This window comes from Podarcis muralis, chromosome 7 (assembly GCF_964188315.1).
Source record: "Podarcis muralis chromosome 7, rPodMur119.hap1.1, whole genome shotgun sequence".
NCBI classification, from domain to species: domain Eukaryota; kingdom Metazoa; phylum Chordata; class Lepidosauria; order Squamata; family Lacertidae; genus Podarcis; species Podarcis muralis.
The window spans coordinates 17,506,796-17,519,638 of record NC_135661.1 but is presented as its reverse complement, the minus strand read 5'-3'; the positions used below and the strand labels follow the sequence as shown (position 1 = coordinate 17,519,638).

The 12,843-nt window shown below is 48.1% G+C and overlaps 1 protein-coding gene and 1 long non-coding RNA gene across 7 annotated transcripts in view; one reads left to right on the top strand and one right to left on the bottom strand.

The window, feature by feature from the left end:
* Positions 1-2,943: 2,943 nt before the first annotated feature.
* LOC114602575 (uncharacterized) lies at positions 2,944-5,878 on the bottom strand. Its single transcript, XR_003707943.2, has 3 exons — positions 5,693-5,878; positions 3,828-3,861; positions 2,944-3,229 (listed from the first exon to the last, which is right to left on the bottom strand). It is a non-coding gene; the product is annotated as an uncharacterized LOC114602575 (long non-coding RNA).
* Positions 5,879-6,004: 126 nt separating this feature from the next.
* The window catches only part of PRDM16 (PR/SET domain 16), a 458,346-nt gene continuing 451,507 nt past the window's right edge, over positions 6,005-12,843 (top strand). For 5 of the 6 annotated variants that reach the window (XM_028740965.2, XM_077931318.1, XM_077931316.1 and 2 more), the window contains exon 1: positions 6,005-6,176. In XM_028740965.2, the coding sequence (XP_028596798.2) occupies positions 6,140-6,176 (37 nt within the window). In that variant the 5' untranslated portion in view covers positions 6,005-6,139. The remainder of the gene's footprint in view (positions 6,177-12,843) is intronic. The other variant, XM_077931315.1, reaches the window with a different exon arrangement.

Genomic DNA, 12,843 nt, shown 5'->3' with positions numbered 1-12,843 from the left:
TTGTATAAAAATAATGTATTGGGGAGGGGGGGCAATCTGCAGGAAATATGGAGTTGAGATGATAGGCAGAGGGAGGGGGATATATACAGTATAAACATGCACACCGAGAGAGAGAGTATTTAACTCACACATAACCGAAGAAATACTTCGATTAATCGCAATCTGCCATGTAGACACAAACACCTGTCTTTAAATTTGCTGTGTGACCTCTTTTAAATGGATTCTCAGCAAATATTTCAAAGCACCTCATTTCAGTGACAGGCACCTATTCTTCGAAGGCTTCCCCCTCTTCTCCACTGAATCCCCAATTAATCCTAATTATTTGGTGTCACTTCGGGTTTTGTTTTGTTTTTGTTTTTTTAAAAAAACACCAAACCAGCCCTTGGAAGGTGGTCATCCAACACCCTCCCCGCTTCCAGTTTCTCCCTGAAATTTTTAAAACCTGTTTCTTTTTAACAAGCGCGATCCTCTGCCTCTGTATCGGAACGGGCCGCTTGAGGCTGCCAACCTTATCCGCACGCTGGCGGTAGTCAAAACTCGTTGAAGTTCACTCAAAGGGATTTACTTCTGACTTGGCGCGCGTAAGCACCGCGCTTACGACACTTCCGGGACCACCATTCTGAACCTTTTCAAAAAGGTGGAGGGAGGGAGGGAGGTCACCAATCAAAGGGGGAACCGAGCAGAAGAAATTCGGTTTATGTTTACCCCGAAGGAAACCTCCTGAATTTATTAAGTTCTATGCGATGGTGCTAATTATTATCAATAAATGATAGTACATAATAAGAGTCATCCGTGTTCAAAAGAACTAGACTTCCCATTATCCTGTTGCTATTCTTGCCACAGCCCTCTAAGAAAAAGCAGTAGGAATACTCCCAACTTGGTTTATTCGGAAGCAAGTCCCATTGGAGACCTGCCTCATCGCAAGCTAGTCACCGCCGGATTGTCTCCCTGGTGAGTTTAGATGGCCAAGGCGGACCCGAACCCTTTGATTCAGGATCCACCTTAGCCACTGCTCTCTGGGCTAAAAATGTCGCTTTGTGAGCGAACTCCGGGAAAGGTGAAACTTAAGGCGAACTCCGGGAAAGGTGAAACTTAAGGCGGCAGGGTGGTTTGCTTTGCGCGCTGCGCAATTGACTTCACTTCTGATGCTCTTTCGAAAGGAATTAAAAGGGAGGATTTTGAGATGGCCCCAAAGAGCCAAATCGCTCCATTTCTGCCCTGGTCATCTCTTGGAAGCTGCCAGAGACGTCGCTGACCTCTCCCCCCCCCTCAACCCTCATCGGGGCCATGCTCGGTCGCTTTGCCAGACCCACACACCTGAGATCAACCTGCCCTATAAATATTAAGGGCGGGTGGAAAGAGAGAGATCTTTGCAAATTGTAAACAAGCGGAGGTCAGGGACACAAGGAGCGTGATGTGGTTATTCTGCAAATAGTCACTTGACCTTTAAAGGGGTCAATAAGGCCTAGTGGCCAGAGCGCTGCAGCTTTGACACCCAAGTTCAGTTCCGCTTCCCCACCCGCTTAGGCAGGTCCTGGGGGGGGGGGTCACTCCAGGCCAACCCCCAGCATCCCGCAGCCCAAACTCGCCACAAGGGTAAAACACTCACATCATTCCTCACACTTTTTAGCCCTGAAAAGTTCGGTTCGTAAACCGTAGGGTGCAATCCAGAAAAAAACAACAACAACGGGGGTGTTGTTGCTTTTAAATCTTACTGGTGTGGGTGGGGGGAATCTCCTTCAGAGTGCAGCAACATCTACAGGACCAGGTTCCAACACTGAAGGGACACCAACTGCGATCCTAAACAGTAGGACATCATACTTGATCCAGCCGGACGCACTCTCCCTGGCAAATGGAGGGGGGCGGTTAGAGAGTAACTGTCTACATGGATCGCGCCCCCGCCTCTCCTCCTGTTCACTAGACTTTTTGGATCTGCTGGTGTTCAATGGAAAAAATCGTTTAGGGCCTGCTTAAGAGACACACTTGGCACAGCCTACAGTTGTTGTTTACGCGGAAGTAAGTCCCACTTAGCGTTTCAGCCTTGTTGTCAACCCCCACGAGCAACGCCCCCCCTTGAAATATTTAATTCCAGTTGGGTTGGATACAGCTGAATATTTCTAAAACCGTCTTGGGACTTTCCTAAAGCATTTCCTCCCTTGTTAAAAAAAAAGACCTCCTAGATGGATTTTTCACCCCTGGAGTCCCGCACCCGGTATTGCTCTTGGAGTGGATTGCGAATTCCGCGGGGCAGAGAACCTGCCTGCTGTTCTATGTTATGTTGCGGAGAAACAACAGCCACAAAAAAAAAAAAAAAAAAAAAAAAAACCGAGAAGGAAGTTATTCTCATTCAAGGGCCCGATGTATCCATGCTTGCTTTTACACGGAAGTAAATCCCATTGGCTACGGCGAGACTGACTCTTGAATTAACCTGCTTGGGGTTAGGGGGCCCTCAAATCAATGTAGGGCAGCAATTAACTGAAGAAACAGCGTAGACTGCATTTAGTAGGTTTACTCAGGAGTAAGCACACTCATGCAGAATATATATATATATATATATATATATGCGCAAAAAACACGCGGAAAAAGAGTGCGAATTAAGAACACGTGTTCGTTTACACGCACAGGTGCAACGCAAGGATGTTTTCGCATTTGGAGAAAAAAAAAGTCAATCTGCTTTTAGCTGGGAAGGGGCAGCTATTGGTTTCCCCACTTTGAAAACATTGACTCGGAAGTTCCCTTCCAATCCTATTATTTAAAAAAAATCCCAACGTACTCTTACAATCCGTATCATCAGAATTCAGATTAAAACGCATTTATAAATAATTCTGGGCAAATAGCTCTCTCTCCCACCCCCACCCCACCCCGCGCTTTGAGAGTCTACATTTAAAACCAATTCCATTTTATGAATTACTTGATAAATAATCAACGCTTTTTTAAAAAAAATAATTCGGCAGGCTTTGTTTTATTATTTGAATGGCTTTTAAAATCACCAGCTTTATTGCAAGTTTGTGGAAACAGAACGTGGTGGGCGGACGGACGGCGGAATCCCAGAACCTGATTGAGTTAAATCGCGAGGCGTTGGAGTAACTGAACCTCAAGCACAAAACGAAGAAAAGGAGAAAGGAACTTGGTTTGTTACCTCTCTCCTTCCGTCCCCGTCCCCCACTTGAAAATAGAACAAATGTTTTCAGACCTCCTTTGCCCTGACCACAACAGGATTAATATAAATCTAGATACAAAAAAGAGAGAAAATCTTCTATAATCTTAATAATAATAACAACAATTTATTTCATTGTACTTCATTATAGTAATAAAGTATGCAGTTTTCAACCTCAAGCTTTATTCTCTCCTCATATCTCCCACCTGCCGGTCGGCTGCTAAGCTGCTTTTTTATTTTGCTGGGGGCTGGGGAGTGAACGCCCCTTGTCCTGTTTCTTCTCTTTCCCCCCCCCCCTCCCGCATTAAAAAAAAAATCTGGTTTATTTTCTTGAAAGCTTCTTGACATTCCCTTTCCCTTTAAATTAAACACCACGCAATGTATCCTTTCCAGTCACCATCTCTCCTGGGCCCTTGAATTCCCAAAGGGAGTAATTAATTAATACTGATTCAGCCTGGCTATTTACTGGGGGGGGGGGGCTAGTGTCCTCCACCCACTTTCCTATTTCCGGGGATTCCTGAAAAATTCAGGAATCCAAGGATCCAGCTTCCTCCATTTCCATCCATTGCCCAGGAGAATAGGGTCGTTTATATAAAGGACAACCAAGGATTTGAAATAGATAATGGTGATAATATATATATTAATTAAAGGACCTGAAAATGATACTTACCACCTTGATCCCTTCTAATGCAACTCCCCCGGACCTGTAAAAAGCAGAGTCCAACATTCAAGTGGAAAGGCTGTTACAATAAAAATTAGCTGGAAGAAAGGAGGAGTAAGAATAGAGAATAGCGTGTAAATACATATATATGTGAACAGGTAGCGCCGTAGAGCAGGTGAACTTGCTTAGATCAGAACCCCATGTTTTTTTGCTTTTGAGCAGGGCACATTCATCGCTGTGGCAAAATAGGTAAGTCAGAGATCAGAGAGAGAAGGAGCCGGTGCCCAGGCTGCCTGAGTGGCTGAGCTCTTCCATCCTGCGCATACTTACTTGTGAATTTGCAGCTTGCCACATTTGAGTTCATTGAGCCTTACTCCCAAGTAAGCTTGCATAGGAATGCGGCCCAATGGGTAAAAATCAAACAAATATGAATTGTCTTCCGAGTCAAGCTGCCCGGGGGATCGGCCAGCTTAACTTCATTGAACCAGGCGTTAAAGGAGCCCCTTACTCCTTACTTCCGAGCAAGGCCACAGCGATTCATTGGGAACGTTTCCTGGGGGCTGGCAAGGTTCCTGAGCTCGTGGGAAGTCGTATTGCGAAGTTGTGGTCTGACGTGCTTCAACCCTGAAGGCTGCTTTGCAAGGCTAGCCCGCTGGGGAGCCAAGACCCATTCAGCTTGGCGGAAGCTTACTTCAGAGTAAGCCCAGGCTTCAGGAGCGGGTCGCAGCCCAAATGCCTCCCTACACACACACACACACACACACACACACACACACACACACACACACACCTCAAGGACCCACGATCAGGTTTTATCGTGTTTTAAACAAGCACCACGATGGACACAGAATCGTTTAAACCGGCTGGTGGAAGGGGGGGGCTGGGAGTAGAGAGAACCGAAAGCCCCCAACCCACCCAATTTTTATTGTAAATGGATTGGGGACAGGGTGGGAAAGAATGCGCCGATCGTTAGGAAAACGAAAGTCGTTTGGGTGTGTAGGGGGAGTTTTCATGTTGCCCGCCAGATTGGCTTAAATGCACTGGAGTGGAAGGGGATGCACGTTTTTCGGTAACGGCGCAAAACTGGGAGAAAGAGATGGTAAAAGGTAGAAGAAGTCTGTGCACCTAAACATCGTTTGTGCGCCCTGGTAATTCTATAAGTCCCCGCCGAGTAGGGAAACGGCCACAGCTTCTGCAGTCAACCTCAGCCGCGGCTGCGATCTTCCTCAACCTGACTACCTGGAGGTAAATCCCACTGTAATCAATAAAAGAAACTTCCGAGTAAACCTGGCCTTAAGGGAAGGGTGGGGGAGATCAGACATCCAGATATTCACAATTGCCCGGAATGGGTGGCTGGGGGGGGGGGGGGGAGTAAGCCCCTGTGGAGGAAGGTGGGGCGTTTACTCGCGAGTAAGCATGCTGCGGAATCATGCGAGAAGAAAGCGCGCGCGTGCGTGTGTATAATCATAATATATCATGATATATCACATATATATAATATATCAAGCGTGGGGGGGGGGGTAAGAGCCCATCGCGACTGCTCCATTGATGAGAATAGCTCCTAATAGCCAAATAATAGCAAAATCATTAGATCTGTAAAGTGCAGCGTGCAGTTGGCTGGTTGAAAGAGACGGCTAACTAGTGAACAGAAGATAATAACAGATCTGCAAAAGGGCAGCGTGCAATTGACCAGCTGCAACGGACCGGTTGCTAGGAAAAGGATAATTAGACTTGTAAAGTACAGCATGCAACGGACCAGTTACGCCCCCCCCCCAAAAAAACCCCCAGCCACATACACCCCCCAACCCTCCCCGTCCCACCCCAGCATAGCATAGAAACCATCGTCCGAATAAAAAAAAAAAGGACAAAGTCACCTCTTCCTGGATGTTACCTTCCATCTTTAAATATTGTCCACTGGGGAAGGGCAGCATGTAAAGGGTTAGGGAGAGAGAGAAAGGTCGCTTTTTCTTAAAGGGGCAGATCAGGGGAAGTGGCGGGGGGGGGGGGAGGAGGAGGAAAGGCTGGGATGGTGCTGCGCTCCGAGGAGGTGGGGGCAGAGATAAGTGATCTGAAGAAGAGGATAGGACCACGGAAGAGAAGGGGGGAGGTTAAAAAAAAAAAAAGCCACACACACATACACACACCAACCCCAACCCTGATGGTGATGAATACATTGGAAAGTTTTTTTGGCCCCGGAGAGGGTGTCAGATTGAATGCTCTGTGCGCATGTGCGAAGGTGTCCAAACTGACAATGCTTGGGAGATGAAGATAGCGCGGCAGAGCTGTTGCGGGTTCAAGGAGGGATCCGCTCCGCCGTCAAGATGAGATCCAAGGCGCGAGCGAGGAAACTGCCCAAAAGTAGGTCCCCTTTCTCCCGCGAGGGGGAGATCCCCGGCGAGATCTGGCGAGGGGGGTGAGAGAGAGAGGGAGAGAGAGGGGGGGCGCGCGCTGAGCAGAGGTGTGGGGGGAGCCATGGGTGTCTGGCTGGTCGGCCCTGGGGTGGGGGGACGACAGCGACGAAGACGAGCCGATCGCCTACTCCTCGGCCGCCCTGGCCTCGCCGCGGCCGGATGAGCGCAGCTGGGCGAGCCGGGAGCGAGCTCCGCGCCGCCACAGCCGCCGTCGCCGGTCTCTGCGCGACGATCGGGGCAGCCTGGCCAAGGCTTCCCCCCGCCTCTCTTTGCGCTCCGAGAGTTGTGCTCCGCACCCCGCGATTGGTGGGGTTCACCCGTCTGAGGATCTCGAGGCGATCAAGGATGGCAAGGAGGAGGAAGGAGGGGGATCGGTTTTTAAAAAAATGAAAAGTAGGGGGGACACAGGGAGAGCTAACGAGAGCGAAGCGAAAGTTAGCTACAAAGTTGAAGCCTGCAACTTTTTTTCTCTCCCTTTCCCTCCTCCTCTCTCCTCTTCGCCGAGTCGTTTCCAAGTTCTTGTGAAATCTTTTTTTTTTTTTTTTAAAGTTCCCAGCTTTTGAAATATAGTGGGCGCTAGAGATTCGCGGCTGGGAAGGCAAAGCGAGGTTTCCCGAGTAGATGGGGAGCTAGAGAGAGAGAGAAGACCGTGGAAAAGAGAGAAGGGGAGGGAGAGAAAAAGGAGGCAAGGGAGAGAGAGAGAGAGAGCGAGAGAGAGAGAGAGAGAGAGAGAAATATATATATTTATAAAACCAACCAGGCGAAGAGAGAGAGAGAGATTTGGATGGGAAGAGGCAGAGAAACTGGAACCCCAAATGCAGCTTGGCGTTATAGATATGTGTGTGTGTGTGTGTGTATCTATCTAGATATACGCAGTGAAACTGACACGAGGTGAAATGGACAAGTTCCTGGAGCTCTGGCGGTTGTCGTGTTTTGAAAGTGAGCGATGGTGGGGTTCCTGCATGCGCCCTGTTGCAGGAGCAGTTTCTGTCCCCGATTCTCGCGCGCACGCTTGGAAAAGGGGAGGGGGATGTGGAAAGTTTGCAAATATATTCGTGTCTCCTTCCTCTCTCCCCCCCCCCCAATTTCTCGATCCCTCGTTGCCGGGGGCGGGGAGGGTGGAGTGGAGGAGGAGAGAGAACCCTCATCCTTCTCCAACGCTTGTCATCGGTTACCAATGAAATATTAAAAGATGGCAATGAGAAAAGAGGGTGGGCGGATGAGAAAGGGGGGGGGCAGGTTGTTTGCTGCGCGATCTAAGATACTTTAGCTGTCAAATGACGATAGCTCTCCCCCCCGCCCCATCTCCCACTTTCAGGATTTTTGTAGCAAAAATAATATAAGTTGTTTCTGCGTTGTTGCTGCTCTTTTAAACTCCGAAGTTAACACCGCGTGCATTTCATTCTGGCAGATATTTTTTCATTGTTTTGTCTGGAAAAGCGGGAGGGTCTATTTTGTGTTTTCACAATCGCTGTTGTCTGTCTTGATTTTTTTTTTTTGTTTTAATCTTAATTATCATTTGGAAACGGTCTGTTTTGTTTTGTTCCCCCGCCCATCGTTGAGTTCCATGCTGAAACCGGACGCGAGATTGTGGCTGGTTGAGGTGGAGGCGCGCGCGCGGGTGGCTGGCGGGGGGGGGGGAGGAGGAATGCCGTAAAGCTGTAAAAATAAAATACCTGTAAATATATTTGCAAATATAAGGTGACGGAAAGCTATCCAGTGGAAGTTGGGAGCTGGCGCTTTAATCCTGAACACGTTTAAATACTTTTAAAAAAGGGGAAGGGCGTCTGTCTCTCTACTCCGAAATACGTTTACTCGGTAGTGAAAGTTCTAATGGATTTTCAACCATGAACAGTTTGCGCCAGGAGATTTCGAAAGCTCACCTAAGTTTTGATCCTCTCGAGAGAGCGAGGATCTGAAACTCCTGCCTTTAAGTCTTTGTGTGTGCGTGTTAGTTGTGTTGTCGATCGTTACAAAACTCCAGCGGATTTCCACTGCTGTCCCCGAGACAAGTTAAGAACGCGCGACTCTCTCCTGCCTTTACGATTCAAGTCCCCGATTCCGGACACCCCCTCCAGACTCAGTTCAAGGTCAAGGCGCCCCCCGTTCTGAATCCTTCCTCCTTCCAGTCCCCTGCATGCTCGTCTCCAGATCACCCCGAAGGAAACAAGTGGAGATAGAGATTTGCAACGCCGAATGTCTCACACTTAATGAAACTCCAATAAGTGAGATCGCAGCCCTAATGGACAGAAGCACGTTTCCTGCGGTTTTAATGGAGCGGTCCCCTCCGCTCCAGCAGGATCTGTCCAACACCAACTTTCAAACTCCCTTGATTTAGTCTCTACTTTTTCGGAAGGGCGAGAGTTCAAAGAGAGAGAGAGAGAGAGAGAGAGAGAGAGAGAGAGAGAGAGAGAGAGAGAGAGAGAGAGAGAAAAGAAAAGGCAGCGGTCTTCCTCCTGCTGCTTTAACGTAATCAATAGTTGGATAATTTTTCAAGGCGCAAAAGGAACAAGCGCGCAGGGCGCGCAGGCAGCCGCTTGTCCTCCTTGACAGGCCCCGCAATTTTAACAGGAACAAATTCCTGTTTTCACAGCTCTCTCTCCCCGGACCGCCCCCCCCCAGCCCGCTTTTCCACTACTGGGTAGAATCGAGGAAGGGAAGAAAAATTGATCTCCAAGCAGGACCTCGTTCCGCCTCGTGTCTTTTTACCGCTGTATCAAACTTGGGGTACGGCTGGAATTTGGTACAGCAACTTCTTTGTAATTAATACTATAATTATTCAATAAACAGAAATATCGGCTCCCTTCCATATATATTTGCCTCTGCTGCATTAAAAACAATCACATCCAGAATGCCTCAGGTGATATATGTAAATTATATCTCTCTCTCTGTGTGTGTGTCTTTTAAAAGCGTAAATTAAAATTTGTCCATTTCATCAGGTCGGAGTGGAAACGTCGCTGTCATTTCCCCATTATGAGCTGAAATGGACGAGACTTCAGGTGTGGTTGAATGCTTCGTTTGGATAATTTCAGTCTTAAAGGCTGCAGTTCTGTGCCCACTTACTCGGGAATAAGCCTCAAGGAAATAAAAAGCGATTTGCTTCTGAGTAGACTTGCCCAACCTTGCGCTGCAAATGTATGCTGGAGAGTTTAGTTCATCCCCCCCCCCCCAGGAGGGCAGTTCCACTCTCTGTGTTTTGGGGTTCTGGGTGTACATGGGGAGGGGGAGAAGAATTTTTAAAAAATGTAAATGGTTTTCAAAACTTTTTTTTTTTTTTGAGCCGCGCAAGGAGAATTTCTTTCTGCCCCCGCCGTTTACCACTTGATCCAACCTGGAAGTGTCTGTTATGAAAGTCCTGATTAAATTCAGCTGTTTTGATACCAACCCCAGACTCAACAGTTTACAGCGCGTGGAAGGAGGAGGGGGGGCAAGCCCTTTGAAGCTGAGGATACTTTTAAGGTTCTCTCTCCCCCCCCCCCTTCTAAATACAGTAGTCCGGGTTTCCAGATCCCTGGGGCTTTCTGCACGGAAAACGTTCGGCCCTGATTTGCAAGCGATCGTTGCTTTCGCATTTATCTCCGGATCAAACGCCCTCAAATAACCATTCCTCTCCAACACGGGCCTAATGCGTTCGCTTTCCTCCTCCCTGCCCTGAAATGCCTGTCAAGTTTTGTTTGTGTTTTGAAATGCTGATCGGGTATCTTAGACAAAATAAAAATTGAAAATTGAAAATCACCCTCGCTTCCTTGTGACTGATGCAGCCGAGGAGGTAAAGACGAATCAACGTCTGGCTGAATGTGCTGTAGTAGGATTTGGTTTTCGGTGGGCAATATTTTCAGCAGATGGAAAGGGGCCTCTCCGGAGACTCCCAGTTCCACGACATGTTTTCGCTACGAGGAATGTGATGTGTGAACGCGTGTGGGTTTCGTTTCTTGAATGGAGCCCTTCACCGCGGCACCTATGTGAAGATGAAATTTTAATTTCTCCAGACAGCAGTCCCTTGGCATGAACTGGGATGGCCTCTCTGTGTGTGTGTGTGTGTGTGTGTGTGTGTGTGTGTAAGTTAAATGACACCCCCCCAAACACACACAGCTGAATAAATTCACCCTGGGCCCTGCAATCTTATTCTCGTTTAGCCCCATTGAGCTCAGAACCCAGTCGACACGTACAGAACTGCCGTCCTACACGCGCGCTGAGCTGAGAAAGCAACTTGTGGCTTTTTCCTCCCGAGTAGGGCTGCATCTCTGGATTAAAGAACTCCAGAACAAATGCAATTATAAAGTGTTGTTTTTTTTATTATTAAAAATATATTATTTAAAGGCAGGCTCGATGAGCACCAAGATGGAGCAGAGGCTGAGGCGGGGAGGTGATACCTGATTTTTGTACTACGATCACTTCCCTGGATTCTGTCCCGCTTTAATAAATAAATAAATACACAAATAAATAAATACACAAATAACAAAAACCGCTCCTGCAGTTGAGTCCCATTTACAGCAAAGGGTTTGGGCTGCGTGCGTTGCAGGAGAAAACGTGGTGATGTTTGGGAGATGCCTTTACCCTGGAAGAGACAGGGAAATAAAAAAATTAAATAAAGTCTTAGATAGCGGTGCTAGGCTCTGCGTGTCTACTTGCAAGTAAAGCCCATAGAGCCCGGCTGCACTCATAAACCCACTTTACCTAGGAGCAAGCCCCATCGGATTAAATAGGGCTTGATTCTGAGGAAGCACGGCCAGGCCGGCAGCCATGATCCTGGCTTTAACTCTTAGCCAAAAAGAAAGAAAGAAGTGTGTGTATATATACATATATACATATATAGGATTGCAGCCCGAGTGACTTCCTTAACCGTCGAGAGCCAGATTATGGAATAAAACCTTGAGGCAAGCCGTTTGAGTCTGTGTGTGAAAAAGAAAGTAAGAGGAGAAGAAAGGGAGAAGTTAAGGAGCGAGGAAGGGAACGATTGCGACCGGCTTCCCCAGGAACCGAACCTGGAGCGGCTGGGCCGAGGCTGCGCCGTTTCAGATTCTCCAGTCCCGGGAAGGAAAGGCTGGGGAGATTATGCTCAGAGTGGCCCGCCTGATGGACGCGAAAAGCTCTCCGATCTTGCTCTTCCCCCTCTCGCACTTTCTCAGCACCAGGTCCTTTGCAGCGCAGTCTGAACCGCGTCTGCTCGGAAGCAAGTCCAATTGGATTCATCGGGGCTTGCTCCCGGGCAGGCGAGATTAGGGTCGCAGCCTTAAACAGTCTTTGAAACGCAAAGGCGGGGAGGGGGGGGACTTCTTTTTTTTGCGTTAGTTTTTTGAGGCTATGCCCTCTTTTGCTGGCTTGGCCTGGTGCTTGGGGGTGCGGTGCGGGCGACTAAAGGGGGTGCAATCTCCCACCTGGATCGGGGAGCTACGTCATTTTCTTGCAAAAAATAAATAAATTAAAATTAAATTAAAATGCAGAGGAAACGCTCTGCCCTCATCAGATGGCTGATTTCAACAGGTTTGGAGAACTTTTAAAACGCGAGCTTGCTTTTTAAAGGAGACATTAAAGGCACCCCCCTCTACACAAATTAGGAATTCCGCTTTCACAGATGCAGTTCAAGCAAGAACACTTTGCTTCTATTCCCCCTTTGGGAGGGGAAAAAAGCATTCATATATAGTTCAGATGTGTCCAAAATATATAAACAATTTTCTCTTTCTGCAGGGGTAGGGGGGGCACTGGATCGAGGCCTCTACAAGGCTGCGAATACATACACCCCCCCCCTTCCTAGTTATTCCCTTTAAATTAAGAACAGTATAGTATATACTCTCTCAACATCAAGTCGGTTCCTTCCTTCAAACAGCCAGCTAGAGTTCTGTCTAGCAAGCTGAAGACAAGAGACGGTCCACGGGCTACTCATCTCTCTTCTCGGGTACCCCCCCCCCCAAAATAACAAATAAAACCCTCCACCCTTCCTGCTTCTGGCTGGGATCGCGAGATTCTGAAGAGCTAGGGAGACTAAGTTGAGATGCTGTATGTGTGTCTAATAAGGCAGTTGTGGGATGGTGTCTAAGCTGGGCAGATCTGTAGGAGGAGCGATAGCTCTGAGAATTGTTCAGCCTCTGACCTGGGACTCCCCATAAGTCAGGATCGCTTGCCTGCCTGCATAAAACGGAAGCCCATTTAGTGAGTCCTTCATTCTTCTCTCAGCAAAGTCCTTCTCCCCACTCCCCCATCCTGAAGGACTGCCACTAGAGCTCAAAAACGACACATGGCCTTGCATACTGTCTCTGACTGTGGAAGGCAGCTAAGAAGTTCCCTCACTGCCAATAGCCCTGCCTTTCTGCACTAAAATGCTCCTGTTTCCTCTCTCACACGTCATCTAAGGTTGCATGCAGTCCTAGGTTTCTGGACCCCAGTGCCATACTTTCTCACCATGTGCTTCTCCCAACATCCTTTTTGTTGCACGTTCATGACAATTTGCACTCAGGATGCTATCAGGGCAGTTGCACGTGACTATGCTTTCAGTACTGCTAGTGCTGGCAAAAGTTTTGGAGTAGCTGGGGGGGCAGGGAGGGACAGCTGCCCCCCCCATCAATCAAATTCAATAAAAATACATTGCAAACTGAGGCTTTGCCCACCCTAACAAA